This window comes from Mus pahari, chromosome 9 (assembly GCF_900095145.1).
Source record: "Mus pahari chromosome 9, PAHARI_EIJ_v1.1, whole genome shotgun sequence".
In the NCBI taxonomy this organism is placed as follows: domain Eukaryota; kingdom Metazoa; phylum Chordata; class Mammalia; order Rodentia; family Muridae; genus Mus; species Mus pahari.
Window position 1 is genome coordinate 90,153,624 of NC_034598.1, and position 22,550 is coordinate 90,176,173.

The 22,550-nt window shown below is 42.3% G+C and overlaps 1 protein-coding gene across 7 annotated transcripts in view; it reads right to left on the reverse strand.

Moving 5' to 3' along the window:
* The window catches only part of Ric8b (RIC8 guanine nucleotide exchange factor B), a 100,444-nt gene extending 80,850 nt beyond the window's left edge, over nucleotides 1-19,594 (reverse strand). For all 7 annotated transcript variants that reach the window (XM_029542183.1, XM_021204863.2, XM_021204860.2 and 4 more), the window contains exons 1-2: nucleotides 19,412-19,594; nucleotides 11,581-11,628 (exon numbers count right to left, since the gene is read on the reverse strand). In XM_029542183.1, the coding sequence (XP_029398043.1) occupies nucleotides 11,581-11,628; nucleotides 19,412-19,495 (132 nt within the window). In that variant the 5' untranslated portion in view covers nucleotides 19,496-19,594. The remainder of the gene's footprint in view (nucleotides 1-11,580; nucleotides 11,629-19,411) is intronic.
* Between the last annotated feature and the right edge of the window lie 2,956 nt (nucleotides 19,595-22,550).

The window sequence follows — 22,550 nt, forward strand, 5'->3', positions numbered from 1 at the left end:
GCCTAATCGGCCATCACTGGGAAGAGAGGCCCCTTGGTCTTGCAAACTTTATATGCCCCAGTACAGGGGAACACCAGGGCCAAGAAGTGGGAGTGAGTGGGTAGGAGATGGGGGGGGGGGCGAGGAGGGAGGGTATAGGGGACTTCCGGGATAGTATCTGAAATGTAAATGAAGAAAATATCTAATAAAAAAAATTTTTAAAAAAAGACGACACTGCTGATGACAGGACTTCTCTGTCAGTCTCGCAGTGTCACATCAACTAAGCACATGCAAGCTCAACAGCTAGTAAGAGGTCAGAGTCCCTGTAACTGACCTTTATAAACTTATATGCAACTATCAGTGTCACAGCATCCTTGCTACAGGCACAGTGACTTATTAATACCTGAATGGGCCTCTCCGGAGGCCTTCTCAATTTCTTATTTCCAATATTTAGTGTGTCTTCTCAACTGCTCACTTTGCTAAATTATTCCTGTCTTAAAAATAATGCCATCTTTCTCCCCATCCCAAGGCAGGAAGGAATGTCTCTTTGCTCTAAGTCCGGGGTTCTTGCAGTCTTGGCTACAGATCCGAGCACGTTTGACTCTGATCCGTGTTTGTGGAGACGTCTTTCTTCCCAACTTGGAGGGAAGCAGGCCCTGTGATGTATGTCTGCTCTTCCCTGGGAATGTCAGAGACACTGAGTGTGAGCTGCAGAATGTTATGTCCCCAGTATTAACGGGTGGCTGAAGATCTGGGTTTCACCCCCAGCTGCCACTTCCCTCAGCTTTAGGACTTGGGACAAATGACGGGCTTCTTTATCTTCCGCATCTGTAAAGAATACCTACTTTTTGGGTTATTGGGAAAATTAAAGGAGCAGACATGTATGTGATACTTGTCATATACAAGAAACAAGGTAAAAATGAATGTTCCTAACATTAAAAATTACTCTGTATTAAATTAATCCAGTGAATGGAAATGGGGGTTGTAATTTATCCCCCTCCTAAAAATAGACCTGTATTCTTAAACACGGTTTACACTTTTCATCTTACTTAACATTCCTTGCTCTTCTTTTGTACAGGCAATGAAATAAGCTATACTTACAGTCTGGCACTTTCTCTTCAGTGACCATGGACTTTCCCCTTGGTATTTTCTCTATGCTCACTAGTCCTACATCATCTGTTACTCACTGGAATCAACCAGGACCCTATAGTGACAGGATAGGATTTCAGTCTTAAAATAGACCATGCATGTTTATTTGGGGACATGGCCTCATGTCAAAGTCCTAGTGCATCTTTTCAGACCACAATGATACTAAAATTCTGGGATGTACATGTTAAATATGCATTACAAATTATAATATGAAAGTCATATGAATTTTAAATTATTAAAGGAGATGTCAAATAAATTTTTAGAGTCAAACAAACTCCCTTGGATGCTGTCTTTCTGGCTGTTCAAGGTTATGCCCACACTCTCCACCAGACGTCAGGGGATATATATTCCACAGGGATCTAATTTTAGTTCTTAACTGGAACTCAAGGTCAGCCACCTGAATCTGATAGTTCTCAACTTCTGCCCTCTGTGTACAGCAAGTGAGCAAAAGCAAGAAAGAGGATGAGCTAAAGTGATGGGAAGAAGGGAAGGAAGAGGAAAAAGGGAAAGAGGGAAGGAGGGAGGGAAGAAGGGAGGGAAGGAGGCAGGGAGAGAGGGAAGGGACCAAGAGAAGTTACTATAGCAGTAGTGGGAAGTAAGTTAGTAATTTGTTGTCAGTTTTGTAAGAGAACTATTCAAAAGTTGTATTTTAAAAATACTAAACAGCTAATGAATTACTCTTACAATAGAGAAGAATACTTGTAGTAAAGGTTACAGAAAAGGATTCTGGGGGCAAATGGGACTATTTTTTATATATAAACAAATTTTGTAAAAGAATACTCACTCACCTTAATTCATATTTATTTACATCAATTTTATATTGATATACTTGAGGGTTTTTTCCTACTTCATGTTATGAAAGACAAAGTAATTCTCGTTTTTATTTACTAGATACTGGCTCTGTGAATGAAGCTTTATTTCACTGTTAACTTCTTTCTCCACCTTCCCTTCCTGGATATGTCCATTTGCAGAAGTACAGTCCTATGACTAGGGTCTGTATCTGTCAGAAAGACTGAGAGCTCTGAGTAACAATCATGAAATGGGTTTGGCTCAAACTTCTTTGCTAATGAGCAGTCCTGAGAAAGACATGCTGTGGCATCAAACATTCATAAACAGATGAGAAAGACAGCTTAGGTGCAAAAGAACACTTACAAACCCATCAGCTGCTCATCTCATCCTGACAGAAGGCAGAGAAGCAAATGTAAAAACATCTTCTCTTCCAACGTTAAACCAGTCCACAACTTTTCTCTTACTATTTAAGTGGCTTTATTTAAAAAAAAAAAAAAAAATCCCTTTTTCCACAGTGTATGTGTGAAACTTTAGTCTTGAAAACTTAGGTATTTAATATTGGCAGTTAGAGAAGAAATATCTTCATTTCTTGCATATCACAATTTTCCAAATGAGAAAAAAAAAGTTTTAGGAGAAATATTAAGTGAAAAAAAAAAAAACTATTTTGGGTTAGTGAGCGATAAGAGAACATGACTCAAATAATTTATAATATTAGAGATTTCACATATGTAAAATGAGTAAGTACTAAGTACCTTTTAATACACATCAACTTAAGCTACGTACTAAATGCTGAATAAATAATGCAAGCAGTTCTAAGAGGAAGCTTCTTGGAGGTGTGTTACTGGGCAGGAGGAAAGTGTCTAAGCAGCCGGAAGGAGGTAACCGAAGAATGGAGCAGACCAGAGAGGAACGTGGAAACTGAGAGAGCCAGTCCAAGTGGGAGAGGTGCTGGTGAGTGATGGCAGGTGAGGGTACCTCTGAGGTACCACACCGTATGGAAGGATGCACAGGCCGGCACTGTAACATACTGTTCCACCTCTGGGCATGGTCACTAAAGACAAGAGGAACTGAAGCCTTGCTCTGGCCCCACATCTTCCTCACAAGTTCCTCATTCCAAGTGCTCTCGTCTGCATCTGGCCCCTCGTGGGGAGCATGCTATCTGACGCCTCTCCATGCTGGTCATCAGCTCAGTGCCTAAGGTCCGTCTATACTTTGCAACAAATCTCAAAATTTGGACACCTAAATGAGAAAATAAGGAGATTTGCAGGCCACACAATGGATCTTTCTAGTCTGACATGGTGTAACGCCTGGGCAATGGGACCAGACTGCTTAGGTGTGAACCATGGCCTACCAATTCACTAGTTTAAACAGTAGTCCCTCCTTGTACCTTTGTTCCCTCTCTTGTCAAACAAAACAGCTATAGTATGCACCTTAAAGCTTTGTTGTGAGGGTTAAATGTGCACAAAGACGCACAGGACTTGTAAGACTAACAGGCATATAGTATACTGTATCGACTAACACTTCTTTTTATACCAAATGTTTTCAGATACAGTTCACACAAAGTTCGTTCTATTAAAGTACACAACTTATTTGTTTTTAGAGTACATATTCACACTTGTGCAACCATCATCTCTATCTAATTTTAGAATATTTTCATCACTCCCATCAGAAACTCAATACCCATCAGCAGTAAATCCTGACTCCTCTTTTTCCCTAGTCCCAGCTCCCTGGCAACCACTAATCTATTTTCTGTCACCAAGGATCTGTTATCCAAAACGTTTCACACTGAGAGAAATCATACAACATCTGTCTGGACTTTTGTGCCTGATTTCCTTCATTTAGCCTGTTTTCAAAGTCCATTCACCATTAGCACATATCAGTTACTTATTTCTTTAACTAAGTAACAGTCTATTGCAGAAATATAACATATTTTATTCATCATTTACAGAGATATTTACATTATGATTCATAATAGTAGCAAAATTAGAGTTAAGAAGTAGCAATTAAAAATAGTTTTATGGTTGGGGGTCAGTACAACATGAGACACTATGTTAAAGGGTCGCAGCACTGGAAGGTTGAGAACCTCTGTTTTAAGGCTTAGCATATGCATCTTATTGGATCCGCTCCAGATTAATACTAATTTTCTGGAGGGGTATAGAAATATTCTTATAAAGTAGCCTTCTTTTATAATACTCTGTGTGTGATACAAATCCAACAATAATTATAATTACTACTTTCTATCATCTTTAAGGAAGCTGAATAAAGAAGAGTAAGCATATGATATTTGTTTTATTGGCCTTATTTATTATCACTTCTGGGTCTTTAGATTTGTTCTTGTGGATTCCAGTTACCATCTGGAGTCACTTCAGTACAATACAGCTTTGTTCCCATTCACCTTTGTGTGGGTCTGGCAAAAGCATTGTATTTATATATACTATTTACTCACCATAACATTACAGACGTTCTGTTTTACACAGATGCTTTTAAAAATCACTAAAGGGGACCACATGATGGTCCAGCTGGTAAAAGCACTTGGAAAATCAGCCTGTCAATTTGAATCAGATCCCAAGAGGCCATGGCAGAAGGAAAGAACCAACTACTAAAAGCTAAAGAGAAAGAGAAAATCTTGAAGGCAGCCAGAGAAAAGTAAGTACACTGAGAAATGTAAATATTGTGTCCTCCTGAGAAGACAGCCCCTCAACGCATAGCCAGATGTTCTTTACAATGCCTGTTTATTGGGGAGCTCTGTACACATTCCACCAACTTCACTTTTCTTAACTGAATTCCAGAATTTTTTCAGTAAATATTTTCTTCATAATATACTCTTGGGGCTAAAAAAAAAAAAGTGTTTACTTTAAAAAATAATTTTGATAGGTTTCATTAGGGTGCTGGTTTATAGAGCTCCATACACTATGAAGGTACCCTAAAAAGTAACATAAAGATCACCTAGGGTGGTCCAGGAAAATGACTCAATAAATAAGTAAAAGCACAGGCTGGCCAGTCTGATGACCTGAGTTCTAGCCCGGAACCTACTGGAAAGCTAGATGTGCCAGACTGCATCAGTAAGCCAGTGTTCCTAAAGAGAAACAAGGGTACAGACAGGAGGACCAGCAAACGCAGCCACTGCACAACAGAAGCTCCTAACAAGGTGGGAGTGAAGCTGCCATTCCAGGAACTGGACTAGAGAGAGTCCCCATCTCAGGTCTCACCACATGTGTCATGTCCATTCCCATGTGCACCTATGGGCATATGAGCATGCATGTGCACACACACAGTGATTGTTTTTAAAGATCACAGGAAGACCCTAAATTAGAAGAGCTTTTCTGTCCTTTTCCCCTATCTGGCAAAACATCTACAGTGAAAGGTACAGTCTGGAATAAAACTCAAATTGTTTGACTTGCACTATGGCTGGGCATTCATTCTGCCTAACAGTTAAGATCTGTGCTAGGGTCCTGCTAGACAGGAGCTTTAAAAATAAAAACCTGAGGTGTGTACCTGATATTGAGTGCTCATCTTTGAATGGAGTTAAAAGTATTTCAAGTTATCATCTGTCCGGTAAGGGGCATGCAAAACCTTGGATATGCTAGAAAGCAGTCTGCAGCTGAGCCGTGAGAGGGCAGGGGAGAGGGAAGAGCAGGGGGTCGGGCGCTGTGAGCCCTGGCTAGGCTAGAAAGCGTTCTACAACTGCATTCTTTCCCCAGCCTAAAGGTTGTCTTTGAAGAGACTAATTTCAGACTGAGCACTATATGTATACTATGTACCTATGTGTTAGGTAGGTACATAGGTAAAGGCATCCAATAAAGTTTGATTCAAATGTACACGTAATATTAAGCTTTTTTTAAAAAAAAAAAAACATTAAAAAAAAAATACTTTGCCATTTTCAGCTGACCAGAGTAAGAACAAAGACTTTCAGAACAAGCATCCATGCCTCGAGCTATGTTACCTACCAGTGGATTCAAAGCCAAGGATTAACAATTCTGCCTTGGCACATTTCCCTTGGAGGAAGGTAATTCACACACTTGCCACTCATTTTCCATAGTCCGCAGTGACAAGCGCCAGCACTTATGTATCCGTAACTGAGTATGCATAACCAAAAACCACAGGCCAATGGCAAGCCAGGAAGCTAAGCCTAGCACGGGTCCTGATACAAAGAACCACCAAGGAAATGTGTGGATTATACATGCTCTAATATGCAGATCCAAGTTTAAAAGGGAAAGCTTGGGCTGGTGAGATGGCTCAGTGGGTAAGAGCACCCGACTGCTCTTCCGAAGGTCTGGAGTTCAGATCCCAGCAACCACATGGTGGCTCATAACCATCCGTAAAAAGATCCGACGCCCTCTTCTGGAGTGTCTGAAGACAGCTACAGTGTACTTACATATAATAAATAAATAAATCTTTAAAAAAAAGGGGGGGGGAAGCTTAAAACTGATATGTTGGAAATAACAAAATGGACTTTGTATTCAGATACATTTACTTCACTATATAAACTGGCTTTGTAAGTAATACTACTCTAATTTAATAAAGTAATCAGGAAAGTTCAATTTTGGAAAAAAAAAAAAAAAACAGAAAGAACTGGTTTATGTTTCTGCCCCCAATCACACTATTCTAAAATACAATTGTATTATACTGTGTTATTAAATAATTATGGTCTTAAGTTCAATCTGTTATAATTCAAAAGTTTACCAAAAAAGCCTACTCCACAGCAGTACAGTCAAGCAGTAGCATCTAGTGGACTTCCCTGCTGCACTTCTCTGTGTAGGTCCCTGCTGCACTTCTCTGTGTAGGTTTTAGCAGAACTCCAAGCCATGATCGCTCCTCAAATAGACTTTTGTATCTTGCTTCCTCAGTGAACAACATTGTGAGTTGTAGTGTGCAATTTTGATATATAACTAGAAGAATGTAAAACACAAAACCACACAATACACTCTACTCACATGAATTCTAGCCTCCACTCAACTTCCAGGTTCCCTCCCCCATCTGAACTTGTGTTAGTGTAGGTGCCTATCCAGGGCCTCATGCAGTGCTGGGAGCTAAGAACCCAGACTTCTTGTCCCCATGAAGAGCTCACAATTTCAACTCAGCGACTGAGCTGCCACTTAAGAGAACCGAATCTAAAGCGATGAGACATGTTTGTAGTTTAAGTATGTTAATGCTCATCCTTCTGAGGAAGATAATGTTATATACAAGAAGCTTTTCTACCAGTGATAATGCTATAAGAGAGTCAAATATTTTACTCCTCTCCCCACCCCCGGACAGAGGATTGAACCCAGGGCCTCACGCATGCTAGGCAAACTGTGTCCCTGAGCTGTAACCCAACCCAATTCATTTTATGACATATCTTTATCAACTTTTATTGCAATATTCTTTACTGCTTTCTGAGAAACATTCTGTGTTAAAAACCAAAGTAAGGAGCCCTCACTGTCTCAGGATGTGGGTGTCCAGATTATTCACCATTTGCTTTCCCCCATCCCACAGATTTGCATGATACATGTGTGTATGCACTGACAGGTAATCACAGTCCACCACTGTAGGGGAGGAAGTGAAGTAAGCAGGTGCTTCTATCCAAACCTCAATGACTCACATGCACCTGCCACGATTTGCATCGGATGCACTAACATTAGAATCGCAGCCAGCTTTATTCCTTAAAGAAAATATATACATCCCTTGCTAGCTCCTACCTTAAGCCTGACTCTTTTCCCCCAAAGACTTACTTATTTTATGTATGTGAGTACTCTGAAGCTGTCTTCAGACACACCAGAAGAGGGCGTCAGATCCCATTACAGATGGTTGTGAAAGCTACCATGTGGTTGCTGGGAATTGAACTCAGGATCTCAGGAAGAGCAGTAGGTGCTCTTAACTGCTGAGCCATCTTTCCAGCCTTAAGTGTGACTCTTAAATAGTGTCTCAACAGTGAGTGATGAAATAAGAGATAAAACAAGGAATTGGATTATAATTTAAGTATTCCAAAATATATTTCGAAAGGTAATGAGACAGCTACATAGGAGTGGGCACGGAAGAACTATGCCCATTGAAGAATCCTTTCTGTATAAGGCTTCATTCACCACATTCCAGCAGTGTGAGCAATGTGATCAGTTTTCTCATTGTTAAATGCCCACTGCACTGAATGGCACTAGAGGGAGAAGCAAACCTCTGTAAAACTGAAAATCACAGCAGAAGTGTCAGGGACCAGATCTAGAGAGGCGCCACTGCCCCTTATTCTAGGTTGTCACAAAGTTGTTTTTGTTTGTTTGTTTGTTTTAATACTAGAAAGATATTACTATGGGTGGATGTTTGGTTGATGTTTTCTAGCACAGAACTGTCCTTGATTTGTTGTTACTAAGTAGTGACTTGACAGAAGGCTCTAGAACAATGGTTCTCAACTTTCCTACTGCTATGTATGCCTCTTTAATGCAGCTCCTCATATTGGGGTGACCCCAGCCACAAAGTTACCTTCGATACTACTTCATAACTGTAATTTTGCTACTGTTATGAGTCATAATACAAATACTTGTGTTTTTCTGAGTTCTTAGGCAACCCCTGTGAGAAGGGTCATATGATCCCCAAATGGTCCATGACCCACAGGTTGAGAACCGATGCTCTGGAAGCACATTCAAGACAGTACAAGGACAGCAAAGAATCTGTACGGTCATTTGATTCCTTACATTTTCACACTGGGCTCAATGCAGAAGTGCCTACTGCTCTGTTTCCACAGAGAACTTCTACAGCTGTGAGCATGGGGTTGTCCTGCAGCTTCCCTGTCAGGTCTGAAAGGCACCAGAGGCATCAAAGTGTCACTAGTGGTTTTAACCCTTGGAGACTGAAACAGATTTGTTTGGTGATGTTTTGCATTAATGAAGATTACCTACCTAGGTCCCTAATGACTCTTGTTTATAACAGACCTCCCAGGAAGCAGGAACCTACACACAAACTGCAATAAACACCAGGGCAGAAGTTACTCTCTCCAGAGATCTGAAAGTAGCAGAGGGCGATCTCACACCAACAGATCCAAACAACCTCTGCATCAAAGCAATTAGGAAAAACCCATCTCTGCTCCGAACAAGCAGGGACGTTTGCATCATTACTCAGAGCACAGTTTAACAACTTTACATAATGTTCACACCATAACAGGCAACAAAAGCAACGTAGCTATGACTTAAAGTACGTGGAAAGATGTGTACTTATATGTAAATATTAAAAGTAGGAGGAACTTTGAGCATGTGGGGAATTGCGTGTGCTGGAATCAAACCCATGTATTCAATAAGGAGGGAGAGTGGTTAGACAATGTCAGGCTTTTTACCACCTTACAGAAAACAACACCATGGATAACTAATATAGGAAAATTCCCCTCTCCAATGACATTTAGATGAGATAAAGCATCTGTATTCAGCTTTTTATGCACATTGTATGTGCATGTATGTATGTGCCGGTGTGTGTGTGTATTCCAGGGATTCTTCAGTCTCTCTTTCCAGTGCAGGGATTACAGTGTCACTGTGCCTGGAATATTTCTGTGGTTCTATGGACTGAACTCAAGTACTGAGAGTGTGGCCAACACTCTACTAACTGGGTGGTCTCCTGCTCTTAATGTACTTATTGTAAGTAAAAGTGCTACCCAAGATTCTGAAGTTTGACCCCTAATATAGCATGGATGTAACAAACAGAGGGTGAGTTCTCCCAATCAAACACGTGGTAAGTAGCTGCCTTCCTAGCTTGAATGTTTATCGTGAGTCTGCCATTCCACTGCCTGCTTTAATACCTTACTTGGTTCCTTCCAATAGCACATAATAGACTTTCTCTCTTTTTACCACTTCCTAGTACTCTATTATGTTAATTAATGTGCTAGTATTTATTCCCAATACACCTCAACTGACTTTCCAATATTTTCCTCTTGATGAATGTTTTGATGAAAAAGTTTTCACTTGGGTTCAATCTAAACAAAATGGATCTCCAAAAGAGACACACTTTGGTCAAAGGGCAAAAGGCATCTTAATTTTAATAGCTAACTACCAGCTTGTCCGCCACAGATCCTGTGCACTCTGTATAAAGATCATCTAGAGATGTACATATGCTTAGCATCTACGCCCCAGCTTCTGACTCATTAAATAAGGGACTCTCCCTAAGGCGGCCAGTTTTTAAAGTTATCCAAAAAGCATGTTCATTCAATAAATCTCTACTCCAAAAGGTATCTTTTGACTTATTGGCACTGTCCAAATCCAAAAGTAAGTCTTCTTTCCACTCCATGACATTGATGTAATGGATTTCTTGAGTGTTCACTGTGAGCTCAGCACTGCACATGTGACAAATAGAGATGAGCAACAATGCCAACCAGCAGGAGTCCCACAGGTTTATTATAGAGAGTAATTAACAGAGGAAAACTACAAATAAAGAGTGTGTATGTACAGGTAACCATCAGCACTTCATGCATAAAACCCAAGGGGAATAGAAATGACAGGCTGTAGAAGCATGTACAGATCAGATCTCTGACACTACTATGTCATCCTGCCAGTCATAGGAAGTCCCAGGAAGATTTTAAGGCCAAGAATGACATGGCCTGACTGCTGCCTTAGATTTATGGACAAGCACGTGTACCTACACAGTGAAAGGATGACAGCTCAAAAACTAACGTAGCGCTGGGCAGTGGGGATGCAGCCTTTCATCTGAGCAATGGGGAAGCAGAGGCAAGCAGATCTCTGAGTTTGAGGCCAGCCTGGTCTACAGAGAGAGTTATGGTGGAGCCAGGGTACACAGAGAAACCCTGTCTCAAAAACAACAACACACTTATGCAGTAATCCAGAAGAAGGTCTCGATTATGAAAATAAATCTTAGGAGATAAAGAGAAGCAGGCACAGACGGGAGAGATGGTTCAGCTGTTACAGGCTAGGCTCACAACCAAAAATGAGAAACAGGCACAGAGATTGGCTATAGGTAAATGGACATATGTAAGGTTATCAACCCACTACCAGCATCTAAGATTCTGACACTGGGAACTAACTCAGCCATAGACTTCTCTGATCCTGAATCTGTGAGGCTGGGATAGAGGGGGTACAGAACCCAGAAAAACAAAAGGGCAGGACTGGTTTCTCTTCTGTAACATGATCCTTTAACACACCAAATAAGGCAGCCATAGGCAGTGCCAGCATGCAAGCATACATTAGGTAGTCTTGTGTAGTGAGAGTAGCACACGCCCGTATGTGTGAGTGTCTTGACCCCATTCTCCTCTGTGACTAGGAGGCTGGCGAGTAATCTAGAGGGCCGCAGCAACATAAGTAAGTTCAGTGCTGAGAAGACTGCGGCTGAGGGGCAGCAGCAGGAAAGCTGCTTTTCCCAGGCTTAGCATAGCTTTACATTAATTAGCCTGGCATTTCTCACAACCTCGAATTATGCCACCAAAAAAGGGCACCCTTTTAGCAGTAAGAAAGTCTAGTGATAGTCCCCACTGAACCCTTCCCCAGCTCATGTAAGCCCAGGGGCTCTGTAGGATGAACAGAGGGACTGTGTTTAACCCACCCTAAACCTTGTACCTCTTTCTTCTCAGGAAGCCTGACAAACTTAACTAAAACCAAAAACTAACCAACAACCATGAGATGAAAACAAGTCCACTACTTAACCACCCAGGATTCACACACACACACACACACACACACACACACACACACCAAACCTTACCTTTCTTTTATCTTCATCTGCTGATTCAAATTTGAAAGTAGCCCTATGCTGAGGAGGGAAAAGGGAAACACTGTCATTTTAATATATAATAAACTTTAAAGATTTTTAAACAAAATATATAAACTAATTTTTAATAAATATTGTTCTCCCATCTCAATATTCTTATTAAAGTAAGACAGACATGTAAGTAAGTAAACATAAAACCACATGAGAAGATTATGGCATAAATACAATGGGAGAAGAGAGAATTAAGACAGCAACTACCCAAAGAGGTAGAATGGTTAGCACAAGGCACTGGACGTCTGAGCTGGACTCTCGGGGAAATGAGGAGTTTGCTGTGGGTGCGTGAACGTATGCGATACACTCATGAAGCTGGCAGCTCTGAGACTAAAACATGGACAGTGTTGGGGTGTCACCTGAAAGACCTTGAGAATGGAAGCACAGACTTGACTGAGGTTTGGAAAGGCCTTCAGTGTACGAGGATTTTCTTTTTTGCATTCCATAAGAAATCATCAGAGAACCTGAAAAAAGGCTTCCTAACTTACTAGTTGTGACTTCAAGCTAGTAAGCTGTGCCTGGGTTCCTCTTATGAAAATGAAGTAATCCTTAGCTCAGAGGGTGACTGTGAGGGCTCTGACATTTACGGCACCTAAAATCTCTCACTACCTGGCAAGTAGTAAACAGTATACATTAGGAAGCTGTTGCTGCTGCTACTAGTGCTGCTAATGAGATTAAGGACAAATTAACTGGAAGGGAGGAAGGTGTCGTGGCTCCCCTGGAATGATTGGCCAGAGTGTATACTTTCCACTGTGTAGCAGAGCAGAGGCGAATGGGTAGAATAACTGGCTTGTTTGCATAGGGAGTGGTGGTCACAAACCAGGAGCACAGAATTACAACTTTCACAGAGAGCATGTGCTCTCTGAATCAATCCCACCTGAACTCATCCTGAGGCAAACCAAAGAGCCACTCCTTGGCACTGTCTACTCTCCTGTTTATCTCCCGTCCACACTGACCAGCAGGACTGGCCACCCACCACAAAAAAGGGGCATTAAGTGTGAAAAACAGCATCGTTTGGTGGTTCTGTTTTGCAGCTTTTCGGCAACCGTTTTTGAATGAAAGGAGCTGTAGAAATTTTGGGTGAGAGGCAGTCTTGAGTATAAAAAACAGTTAAAGGGAAGACAAGAGATTAAGAGATAAGGTCATTTAAGGAAACCTCAGGGAGGCTACTCAAGCATGGATGCAAACCAACTGGAGCTGGTGTTGCAGAGAGAAGGCACAGACTTGAAACTTTACATCTGAAATGACAACAGGCTACCGATGACCAGGGAAGGCCAGGATAGAGTATGAAGAGCTTGAGTATTTTGTGCAGTAGTTTATAGGCTAGCTCAAGGAGAGCAAGACTGAAGGCAGAAAGCCACGTGAGGAATGGACATCGCATGCTGGCATAACGCTGCCCAAAGCAGTACCATTTGACACAAACCTTTAAAGGGAGAGTGATTTGGCAACACGGACTAGAAGCCATAAAAACATTTACCCCATTTGACCCAGAACTCCTACTCCTATTACTTATTTTAATGGAGGCATGCAGAATGAGAGGAGAAATTATATACATAAGCATATTCACAACAGTGCCTTCTAATACAGTAAGAGAGGCAAGCTGAATGTAAAACGTGTATGTCAGTGTCAGGATATTCTACTGAGCATATGCCCATCTGATAAAATATACAGCAACTCAAAGAAAGGTGACTCACTAGGATTATTTTATAATAAAAACTCTTTGGAATAAAGGATGAAGAAAGAATAAATGAACAAGGAAGGAAAGGAGAGGAAAGGGGAAGAGGAGGAGGTCATAAATCTGAGGACTATACTTAGGAATCCACAAGCCCAAGGTTCACTGAAACTTAATACTAAAGATAAGGAGGCAGCGAGCTAATAATGTTCTATGTGGAAGTTCTGTAAAGGCTCCCTGCAAATGAAAATAATTGTACTTAGAAACCAAAATGTCTTAGTTTTGCCATTCTACATAAAATGTTACTTCTGTAAATTATTTGGAATAAATGTGTCTAGTTTTTTTTTTTTTAAAGATTTATTTATTTATTATATGTAAGTACACTGTAGCTGTCTTCAGACACTCTAGAAGAGGGCATCAGATCTCCTTACGGATGGTTGTGAGCCACCATGTGGTTGCTGGGATTTGAACTCAGGACCTTCAGGAGAGCAGTTGGGTGCTCTTACCTGCTGAGCCATCTCACCAGCCTGTGTCTAGTTTTTAAAACATTATTTTTCCTAAAAAAATTTTTTTTTGGCATTTATAAAGGAAGGACAGGAAAAAAGTAATTATTTTTTTGGGAAGACAGTCAGTAAGTTACAAAAATATCTTCTAAGTATTTCCTATATAGAATTATGCCTTCTAAAATAGTATCAAGGGCTAGTTTTTCACTTTTCTGTTGCTTTTTCACCTTAGATCTGAACCTAAAATAACAATTTTAAATAATAAATTTAAAATAACAATAAAAAGTAACATTTTTCAAATAAAAGTTTTCAAAAGCCCATCTAGTTACATGAACGCTTACTTAGAAAATATACTAGCATGTGGGCACTACAAATTACCTCAAAAAATCATTTGTGCTCAGCAGATGCTGGGGTCTGTAAGGCTAGTTCATTTATCCAAGCTAGCTCAGACCTAACATGCTCTCTGCCTCTCTCCAACACTTTTTAAAGACTTTGAATTATTTGAGCCTGGGCTTTCTGAGTGTCCCAGGCTGGCCTTGAACTTTCAGTCTTGTTGCCTCACTCCCCTTTCTGAAGCTCAACTGATGGGAAGAGAACGAGCGTCCTAGGTGTGGATGCCTCCTGAGAGCTGTTAGCCAGCTAAACACCAGCTTTTATATACTTCACTTCCAGAACAGGAGCAAGTCAAATATAAATCAAAGCATAAAATCACCCTTCAATTTAAAGACTAAGAAAGCTAGAACCTCTCGGTGACACACCAGACTCAGGACTGTGGGCTTTATCACTAAAAAGAAGCCCTGACAAACCTCAGGTGTCACACAACCTCGAGTTTGCGTCCAGTCCTACTGCTCACTCCGTGAAACCCTGCTCAAGCTGCACTTTACACTCCATAAGGTTTTCCTTATTTTGTATATGTTATGGCTGGCACTTTGCACATGGTAGGTATTCATTACAGGGCTACCACGGCCCTAGTATCTGGCTAAACACTGACCTATTAGAGAATTCAGAGTTAGTTCATTGATGTCTACAGATATACTCAAAGACTACTTCTTAGATGTCAAAACAGACTAGAACAATCAAAGAACAAAGTGTAACAAGAATATCTCTATGCAAAAACCTAAGACAAGCCCAAAGTCAAAGTTCCTTCTCAAAAATGGAAAGCGAACCATCCTCCTACAGGACCCAGGATCTTTAACTCCCCCATTCAAATGCAGAGGCTGCACTTCTAGAACTGCTTCCATCAGTTTCTATCAGCCCCATTCTCTAGCAGAAGGGTGATGAGCTTGAGCTTCAGGAGTCCTCCTTTCCTGCACCTAACTCTGGAAACCTACTTCAGTGACAGTACCTTAAGTAACTTTTTCATTCCTCATCTGTCCATAAACTTGCTCTATTTCCAAAATAGAATCCCGCTGAAGATGGCTGTGGGACAGTGGGCCTTAGGGCTTGTCATGCCATCTATCAATTTCTCAGTCCCAGTGAAGGCCACATGTCACTTTCTTTACCTAGTTGGCCAGTTTGCTTCTTTCAGCTCAATAGCCAAGCACAGATTGATCGCAAGCATGACTGGATTCAATGTCTAGTGCAACCTCAAATTCTTGTGGTTCAAAAAAAAAAAAAAAAAAAAAATCACAATGTGGCCAGGCATAGCATACTCCATTAATTCTGGCACTCAGGAGGCAGAGGCAGGCAGATTTCTGAGTTCAAGACCAGCCTGGTCTACAGAGCAAGCTCCAACATAGCCAGGGCTACACAGAGAATCTGTTATGAAAACAACAACAAAATTACAATATTACAATGTACCTCAGGTGCATGACAATGAAGATAATGATGGCAAACAACCTCTCTAGTGAACCTGTTGTCAGAATAGACTCTGAAGGAAGACCAAGAGCTTGGATAGTCTAAACCATAGCAAGACATCTCAAAGTAAACAACTCATTCTGCAACTAAAAGAGAGTGCTTAGGGCTCACCAGTTACAAACAAAGTAGTATACTGCACCTGAAAATAAAACAAAACCTTCCTATGCTCAAAAGCAGAGTCAGCAAGGGAAAGGAAGCACAGTCCTGCAAACGTGACCTGGTCAGGCATCTAAAGAGCACACACACGCCACGCCCCACCATGTGCTCCTGAGCCTGTATGCAAGCACCATGTCTTTCTGGACCTTAATCTACTATTCAAAGAAACATGAAAATGATCCCACCTCCCTTATAACTTTTAATATAAGGGGATTGTGTGTGTAAATTCCTAGGAAATTACACAGCACCTAGAAGGCACTCAATAAATGTTAATAGGTGAATTTAAGAGTGAGAAACAGCCACTCTTATTTCAAAGAACTATTTTCCTATTCCAAAGCAACTTACCCTTGTCAGAAACACTTTTTTTCTTTATGGGATAGAGATTTCTCTCCCTAAAATAACAAGAGCCAGTGATTGAAGCAGGAAGACTTGGAAATGAATTTCTGTACAGAGAAATGAGGTGTGTTCTAGAGTCAGACAGGTGCTGTCTTCTCTGGACACAGTAAGAGAAGGACTGCAGTAATGGTACCACTAGAAGGAGCAAAGGTTAAGATAAAACAGGGAGAAAGATCCCCAAATTCTTACTGTGTCCCATCAATTCAGTACCACATGCTTTGTTGAGAGCAAACACCCACGGGCTACTCCTTTAGCAGCAGGTCCTGTTCTAGGTACTTTACACACAGAACTCACTCAGTGCTGACAAAAGCGTTAGGATATAGACGCTACTTTTCTTCTCAGCTGACAGAGGAATATAAAGCAAAGTTAAGCAGCATGAGCTTGTCCACATATAAATGGAGAATCAGCATCCAGAGAGTCTAGCCCCAGAGCCTGTCCTCTGAGCACACTACCTCATGAAGGATCTTGACTAGTAGCTCCTCCTGACTTAACAAGGGAACACTTCATAGGACAGTGTGCCTAGTGCCTGGCACTCAACTTCAATTAATCTAATCCACACATAAATAAAAAGAATGGTGTGTGAATCCCTCCTTTACAGACAGGGCAACTGGGTCTCAGAGGTTCAACATAACTTATCCATAGTCATGAAACTGGTAACAGCAGAGCTAAGATTAGGACCACGGTTCACCTGATACCAGATCCCATCTTCTTTGGACTACACTTGCAATGGACGCTTATTCGGAAAAAAAAAAAAGGTAGCGTAAAGAGCCCCCTCTGCCAAACAACGAACTAATCTCTCCACACTGCTCACTCCTCTTCTGCTTGACTCCTCAGTGCCTACAACCACTTCTTACTCTTACATGGTTCAAATCCATTTTTCCAGATATGAAATCTGTAGGGCTGCTATCCATCTACAAACCCCATACACCATGAATCTGGACAGTTTACTTCTACTCTTCCTGCCTGACCACAGACCCAAAGAGCCCCTTCCTAGTCACGTCATCCGGTTCTCCCTTTGAGGGGCAGTGCTGCATTGCAATGTGAGGCCCAGCACTCCTATGCTCCAAGCCCTATTGCATGGTTCCTACTATAACCGATAGTAAACACGAGTGCTTTCTCCTGACACAGAAACTGCTCCCAGCTACACCAAGTCAGAACAGTCTCAGGCTTGGCTTGGCCAAAAAAAAAAAAGTGTCTAGGAATCCTCTGAAGCCTTTCAAGACACTGCCTTAACAACAGAAGATGATCCTAAAAACGCTGAAAACATTTCCAATATGAAGAGGGGAAGCCGAGCTCTGACAGGACGTAGCCATGAGTGATAAGAAACCAACCTGAAGGGATAACAGGGAAATGAAGGGATGAATTGGAGGAAACAAATAAAAACAGGACCTAATTAGCTCAGCTACAACATAGTGCATAGTGGACTCAGATCCCAGTGTAGGTTTTCCCTCCTCCCTGCCCTGTGGAAAAAAGGTTCCTATCATTGTTTGCTGGCTGGCATATAGTAAGTGCTAAAAAAAAAAGCATTAACAGTTAATAAAAGTTAATTCAACACAATAGCAAAACTATTATACTTTTGTAAATCAGCTTGTAGCTCCCCAATATCTTCTCTGGAGGCAATAATAAATCAAGTTAAAATAATACAATATATGCAGTATGTACACCTACACATTAAATGAGTTTCTCCTAAATTAGGCAGATATGATCAACACTAAAGCATATCAAGTGAAGGGGCTAAGATGTGACTAGAATACAGCCTGTGCATTCTACCTAAAAAAGCAAACAGCAAAAAAGGCACTAGACTTAGAGCTAGACTCAACTGTCAGTCTCGTTTTTCATTGGGTATGTGACTTTGGGAAGACATTATTATCCTGAGTGTTACTATCTGAAATGAGGAATATCCTCCTCACTGTACTCACTAGACTGCTGGGAAGATTAAATGGGAATGAAGGTTCTTTTAAACAAGAAGGATGTCTCTTCTGGGGGTATTTTCTACTAAGCACAGAAATGGCATACTGGCAGTTCACTGATTCAAAATATATGAGAGCGGAGTAGTGGGCCCAAAAGAGAAGGTATACAGGGACATACAGCCATGTTTCTTTCAGAGAGGGCTGATAAATAGGAAGGGGAAAAGGAACAATAAGGTGTCAGTTATATATAGGGTATAACTTGGTGATGGATGGGTCTTCAGAGAAGAGAGTCATACAAGTCTAGCCTCCTAAACAGCGTAAAGGTGTTAGGTTGGCTACTTATTAAAGCGAACATGAGAAACTGCTGGAAGGAAAAGGAAGATATAATGGTTCTTGGAGAGAGAGGTTCTCCGGAGATGGAAGTGGTATTAATAATAAGATGCCATTCACTGTAGCGAAAGACCAGTGAATGGATAGTTTGAAAACCTAGGTGGGAAGGCTCTGGCTTCCAGGAATGACCTTGGGCTAGATATTCAGCCCATCTGGAGGCTCCATTGCAAAACACAGATAATACCTCACAGGATTGCTGTCAAGATTAAATGAGATAATGGACAGAAAAGCTGTTAATACGATACAAATAACAGGTATTATTAGGAGTTGGATATTCTACCCACTTGCAACATATGTCCATGACCTTGGGGCGTGATTTCAGTTCTCTGCACCTCGGTTTCCTCATCTACAAAATGGGAAGATGATACTATCTACTTATAAGCACTTGGAGGATATCAAAGGAGATCACATAGAAGACATCAATGCCTGGTAAACCATACAATGGTACAGGTACACAAAGACCTGCCATCATTGCTGCTATGTTTTATGCATGTCAAGGGCCGAGTTTATGCAGAGAAGCATGTATTTTCACACTATACAGGTGAGAAAGCCTCGCATGCATTTTATGCATCCAGGAATGGGGCACTAGGCAGACGCGCATCTACGGATTCTGGGGGTGTGCCTTGCACGCTTAAGAAGACCACAGGACAGGCTGCTGGGCCAGAAATCGGAGTGGGCATTATAGTGGAGGCAATGGGTAGATGCAGGATGAACGAGTGGGAAAGGCTGGGGGCACAAACACGCATGCCCAAGCCGGAAACGTTTTCGGGGGAGAGCAATGCGCATCCCCGGAATGAGGGGGATGGGGGAGGATGCGAAGTGCAAGCCCCGAAGGCGGCCCGGGGGGAGGGGGGGCGAGACAGCGAACGCCCGGGGCCAGAGCTCTTTACCTTGTCGCTGTAATCCCTCAGGACCCGCTCGATAGCCCCCGCCTCGCCGGCCCGGACGATGTAGAGGGCGCGCTCTTCATCCATGGCCGCAGGTGCGGGGGAGCCGCAGCCGCTGTGCGCGCCCCAGCCGCTGCCTCCCAGGTAAACGCCTCGCGCCCCCGCTACCTCGCTCCTTCCCAGCTTCCTTCCTTCCCTCCTTCCCTCCCTCCCTCCAGCCTCCAACCCGCCAGCCTCCGCCCGGGCAGGCCCTACGTCACCGCCCCTCAACTTTCACCCCGCGACGTCACCGCTCCCCCAGCAACCGGCGCCTGGAGGCCTCCCCGGACAAGGCCCAGGGCTTGGTGGAGGCCTGAGGAGCCACCAGAGACTGAGTCAGGCAGAGGCCCTGCCTACTCCCCTCGGTCTGCCAGCCCTGGGGAAGAGTTGGGCTTCGCAGCGGGCTTCCACGAGCAGAACTGTCTCTCCTAACACTCTATGAATCATTCCCCCTTAGCGGACGAGAACTGGCGGGCTGTTCCCCGCCCATCTGCGAGCCTACCGCGTCTACACTACAATTCCCGGCATGCAATGGGCTCCTCCCACGCTGTCATCTGAGTTATTAGTGAACCGAATAGCATGCCGGAATTGGTAGTCATCCAGTGCAAAAGACAGCCCTCTTTCCAGAGGGCATGCTGGAAAACGTAGTTCCCTGAAGGCCGGAAACCAGAATCCTTCGACCGCCGGAGGCCAGAGGCGGAGGGACCCTTCGTTGGTGGGAGGATCTAAACTGGGGTTTGGATGGGTTGGTTTTCCTGATCTGCACTTAGAAGCGGCTGGTTGGACTTACTGACGATGGCGAAACGGCCGGCCCTTGCTAGTGGCTGTCAAGCTCCCGGTTGAGTTCCCTCTATGCTCAGTTAGCGGTTTCCGTCTCTGGAATGCTCACCTTCCTCACCCGGTTGCAGTCCTGTTATGCACTAGGCTGCAGCAACATGGGAAATTAAATACAGTTCTTTGTGGAACCCTAAGGAATCACAACAGATAAAGAAATTTGGAGACATCAATATATCTATATAGACATTATTTGGAGAATATATATATAGATATAATTTCTATTTTCCAGATGAATAAATTGAAGCTCAGAGAACTAATGAGGCATACCTGGGATTTGAACCCAGGGAAATTAGGTCCGCACTCAGTAATTGAGAAAGCTGAGATTTGAATCCAGATCATTCCCAAAGATGTCTACACACCAACCACCCGTAAATATCACACAACCAGCGTATCAGTAGAGTCAGTGGTGATAGAGGCGCATATTCTCCAAGTGTTAGTTCTATGACAGCCACTGGATTCACTCAGTTTCTCAAAAATAAAAAAAATAAAATAAAAAATAAAATATTTGAGAATTTGTGCAGTGCTGAGCATTATCCAATACAGTGTGGATACAGTGACTTCCAAAACAAGTCCCAACCTCACTGGGTGGTCTGTTCTTGTGAACATCACCATGAACGGTCCTGCTGTTCTTGTTTTAAAATGCATAGTTTTTTAATTAAGTTTGGACTTTGGAGCCTGTTCTGCACTCCCAGGCTCTTTCATAGAGAATAGATGAATTCTGCAAGAAATTTCCAAGCGTTTTACCCTCAAGTAACCATCTTTGCTGCCTTCCTTGTGGGCCTCTTAAGCTTTGCTGAGAAAGAAGGAGAGATGTACAAGGGTTTGTTCATCTTCTTGGGTTTCTGTTACACTGTAGCAGATCTGGGGAGATTTAGAGTTAAAACAGTGTAGAAGCCAGGCCCATGGAGTTTGGATTTTCTGATGATTATACTTTTCATGAAGCCAGTATTTTATTGAACATGCAATTGAACGGACATTGAAGAGCAGGTGATGAGTGTGGTTTTGTTTGTCATTATTGAGACAGATGCTGAAGTCAATCAGTAATGTGAGAGATTTGTTTGGTTCTGTCCATGGTCCCTTGGTGTTATTGCCTGTGACCAGAGTGTACCTCATGGCTCCCTGACAGGGCATAGCAGAAAAAAACTGCTCACTCCATGGCAGCTGGAAGGCAAAGGTCCAGGAAGGGGTGAGGGCCCGATATTCCCTCCAATAGCAATAGCACACTGCTGTGGACCTAACTCTCTTTGTTTAGGTAAAGGTCTCTCCACTTCCCAACAGCATCATGGATTGGGGACCAAGCCTTTAACAAATGGGCCCAGACATTCCAGATCCAGAGTATGTAAAAAGATGAATGCTTTATCTGTAATGAATTAGGTCAGAAAGATTTCATTATGACTGGAAAGAGAATACTTCTAAGAAAGGTCATGTAAACTACAACCCGAATATTAAAATAGATAGCAATTCTTTAAGCTTACAGAACATTTACTTCCCACTTTTAATAGGTTTAACAGTTTAAATAAGTCACTGAAACAACACCTAACATACCATTGGCAAAGGTACTGTTTCCATTTTATAGAGAACAGGTTCAGATGAATTAAGTTAAAAAAACTGGAACTCCAGCGAATCTGGCCAGTATTTCATGGAGTCCTACTTGGGTAATTCTTTACTTGGGTGTCATCTTAGGGTTTCTATTGCTGCAACAAAACACTGTGACCAAAAAGCAAGTTGGGGAGGAAAGCGTTTATTCAGCTTATACGTCCACATTGTTGCTCATCACCAAAGGAAGTCAGGACAAGAACCTGGAGTCAGGAGTTGATGCAGAGGTCACGAAGGGGTGCTGCTTGTGGCTTGTTTTATGCTCAGCCTGCTTATAAAACCCAGGACTACCAGCCCAGGGATGGCACCACCCACAATAGGACAGGACCTCCCCATTGATCACTAACTGAGAAAATGCCTGACCGCTAGATCTTACCGGGGCATTTTTCTCAACTGAGGCTCCTTCCTTTCTCTCTGATGGCCCTCACTTGTGTCAGCTCCATCCAGTACAGTAGTCAAGGCCTCTTGAAGAGAATACGTAGAAATATTCCAGTGTCGTAGTCAGGGTTTCTATTCCTGCACAACATCATGACCAAGAAGCAAGTTGGGGAGGAGAGGGCTTATTTGGAGTTTTCCATACTGCTGTTGATCACCAAAGGATGCAGGACTGGAACTCAAGCAGGTCAGAAAGCAGGAGCTGATGCAGAAGCCATGGAGGGATGTTCTTTAC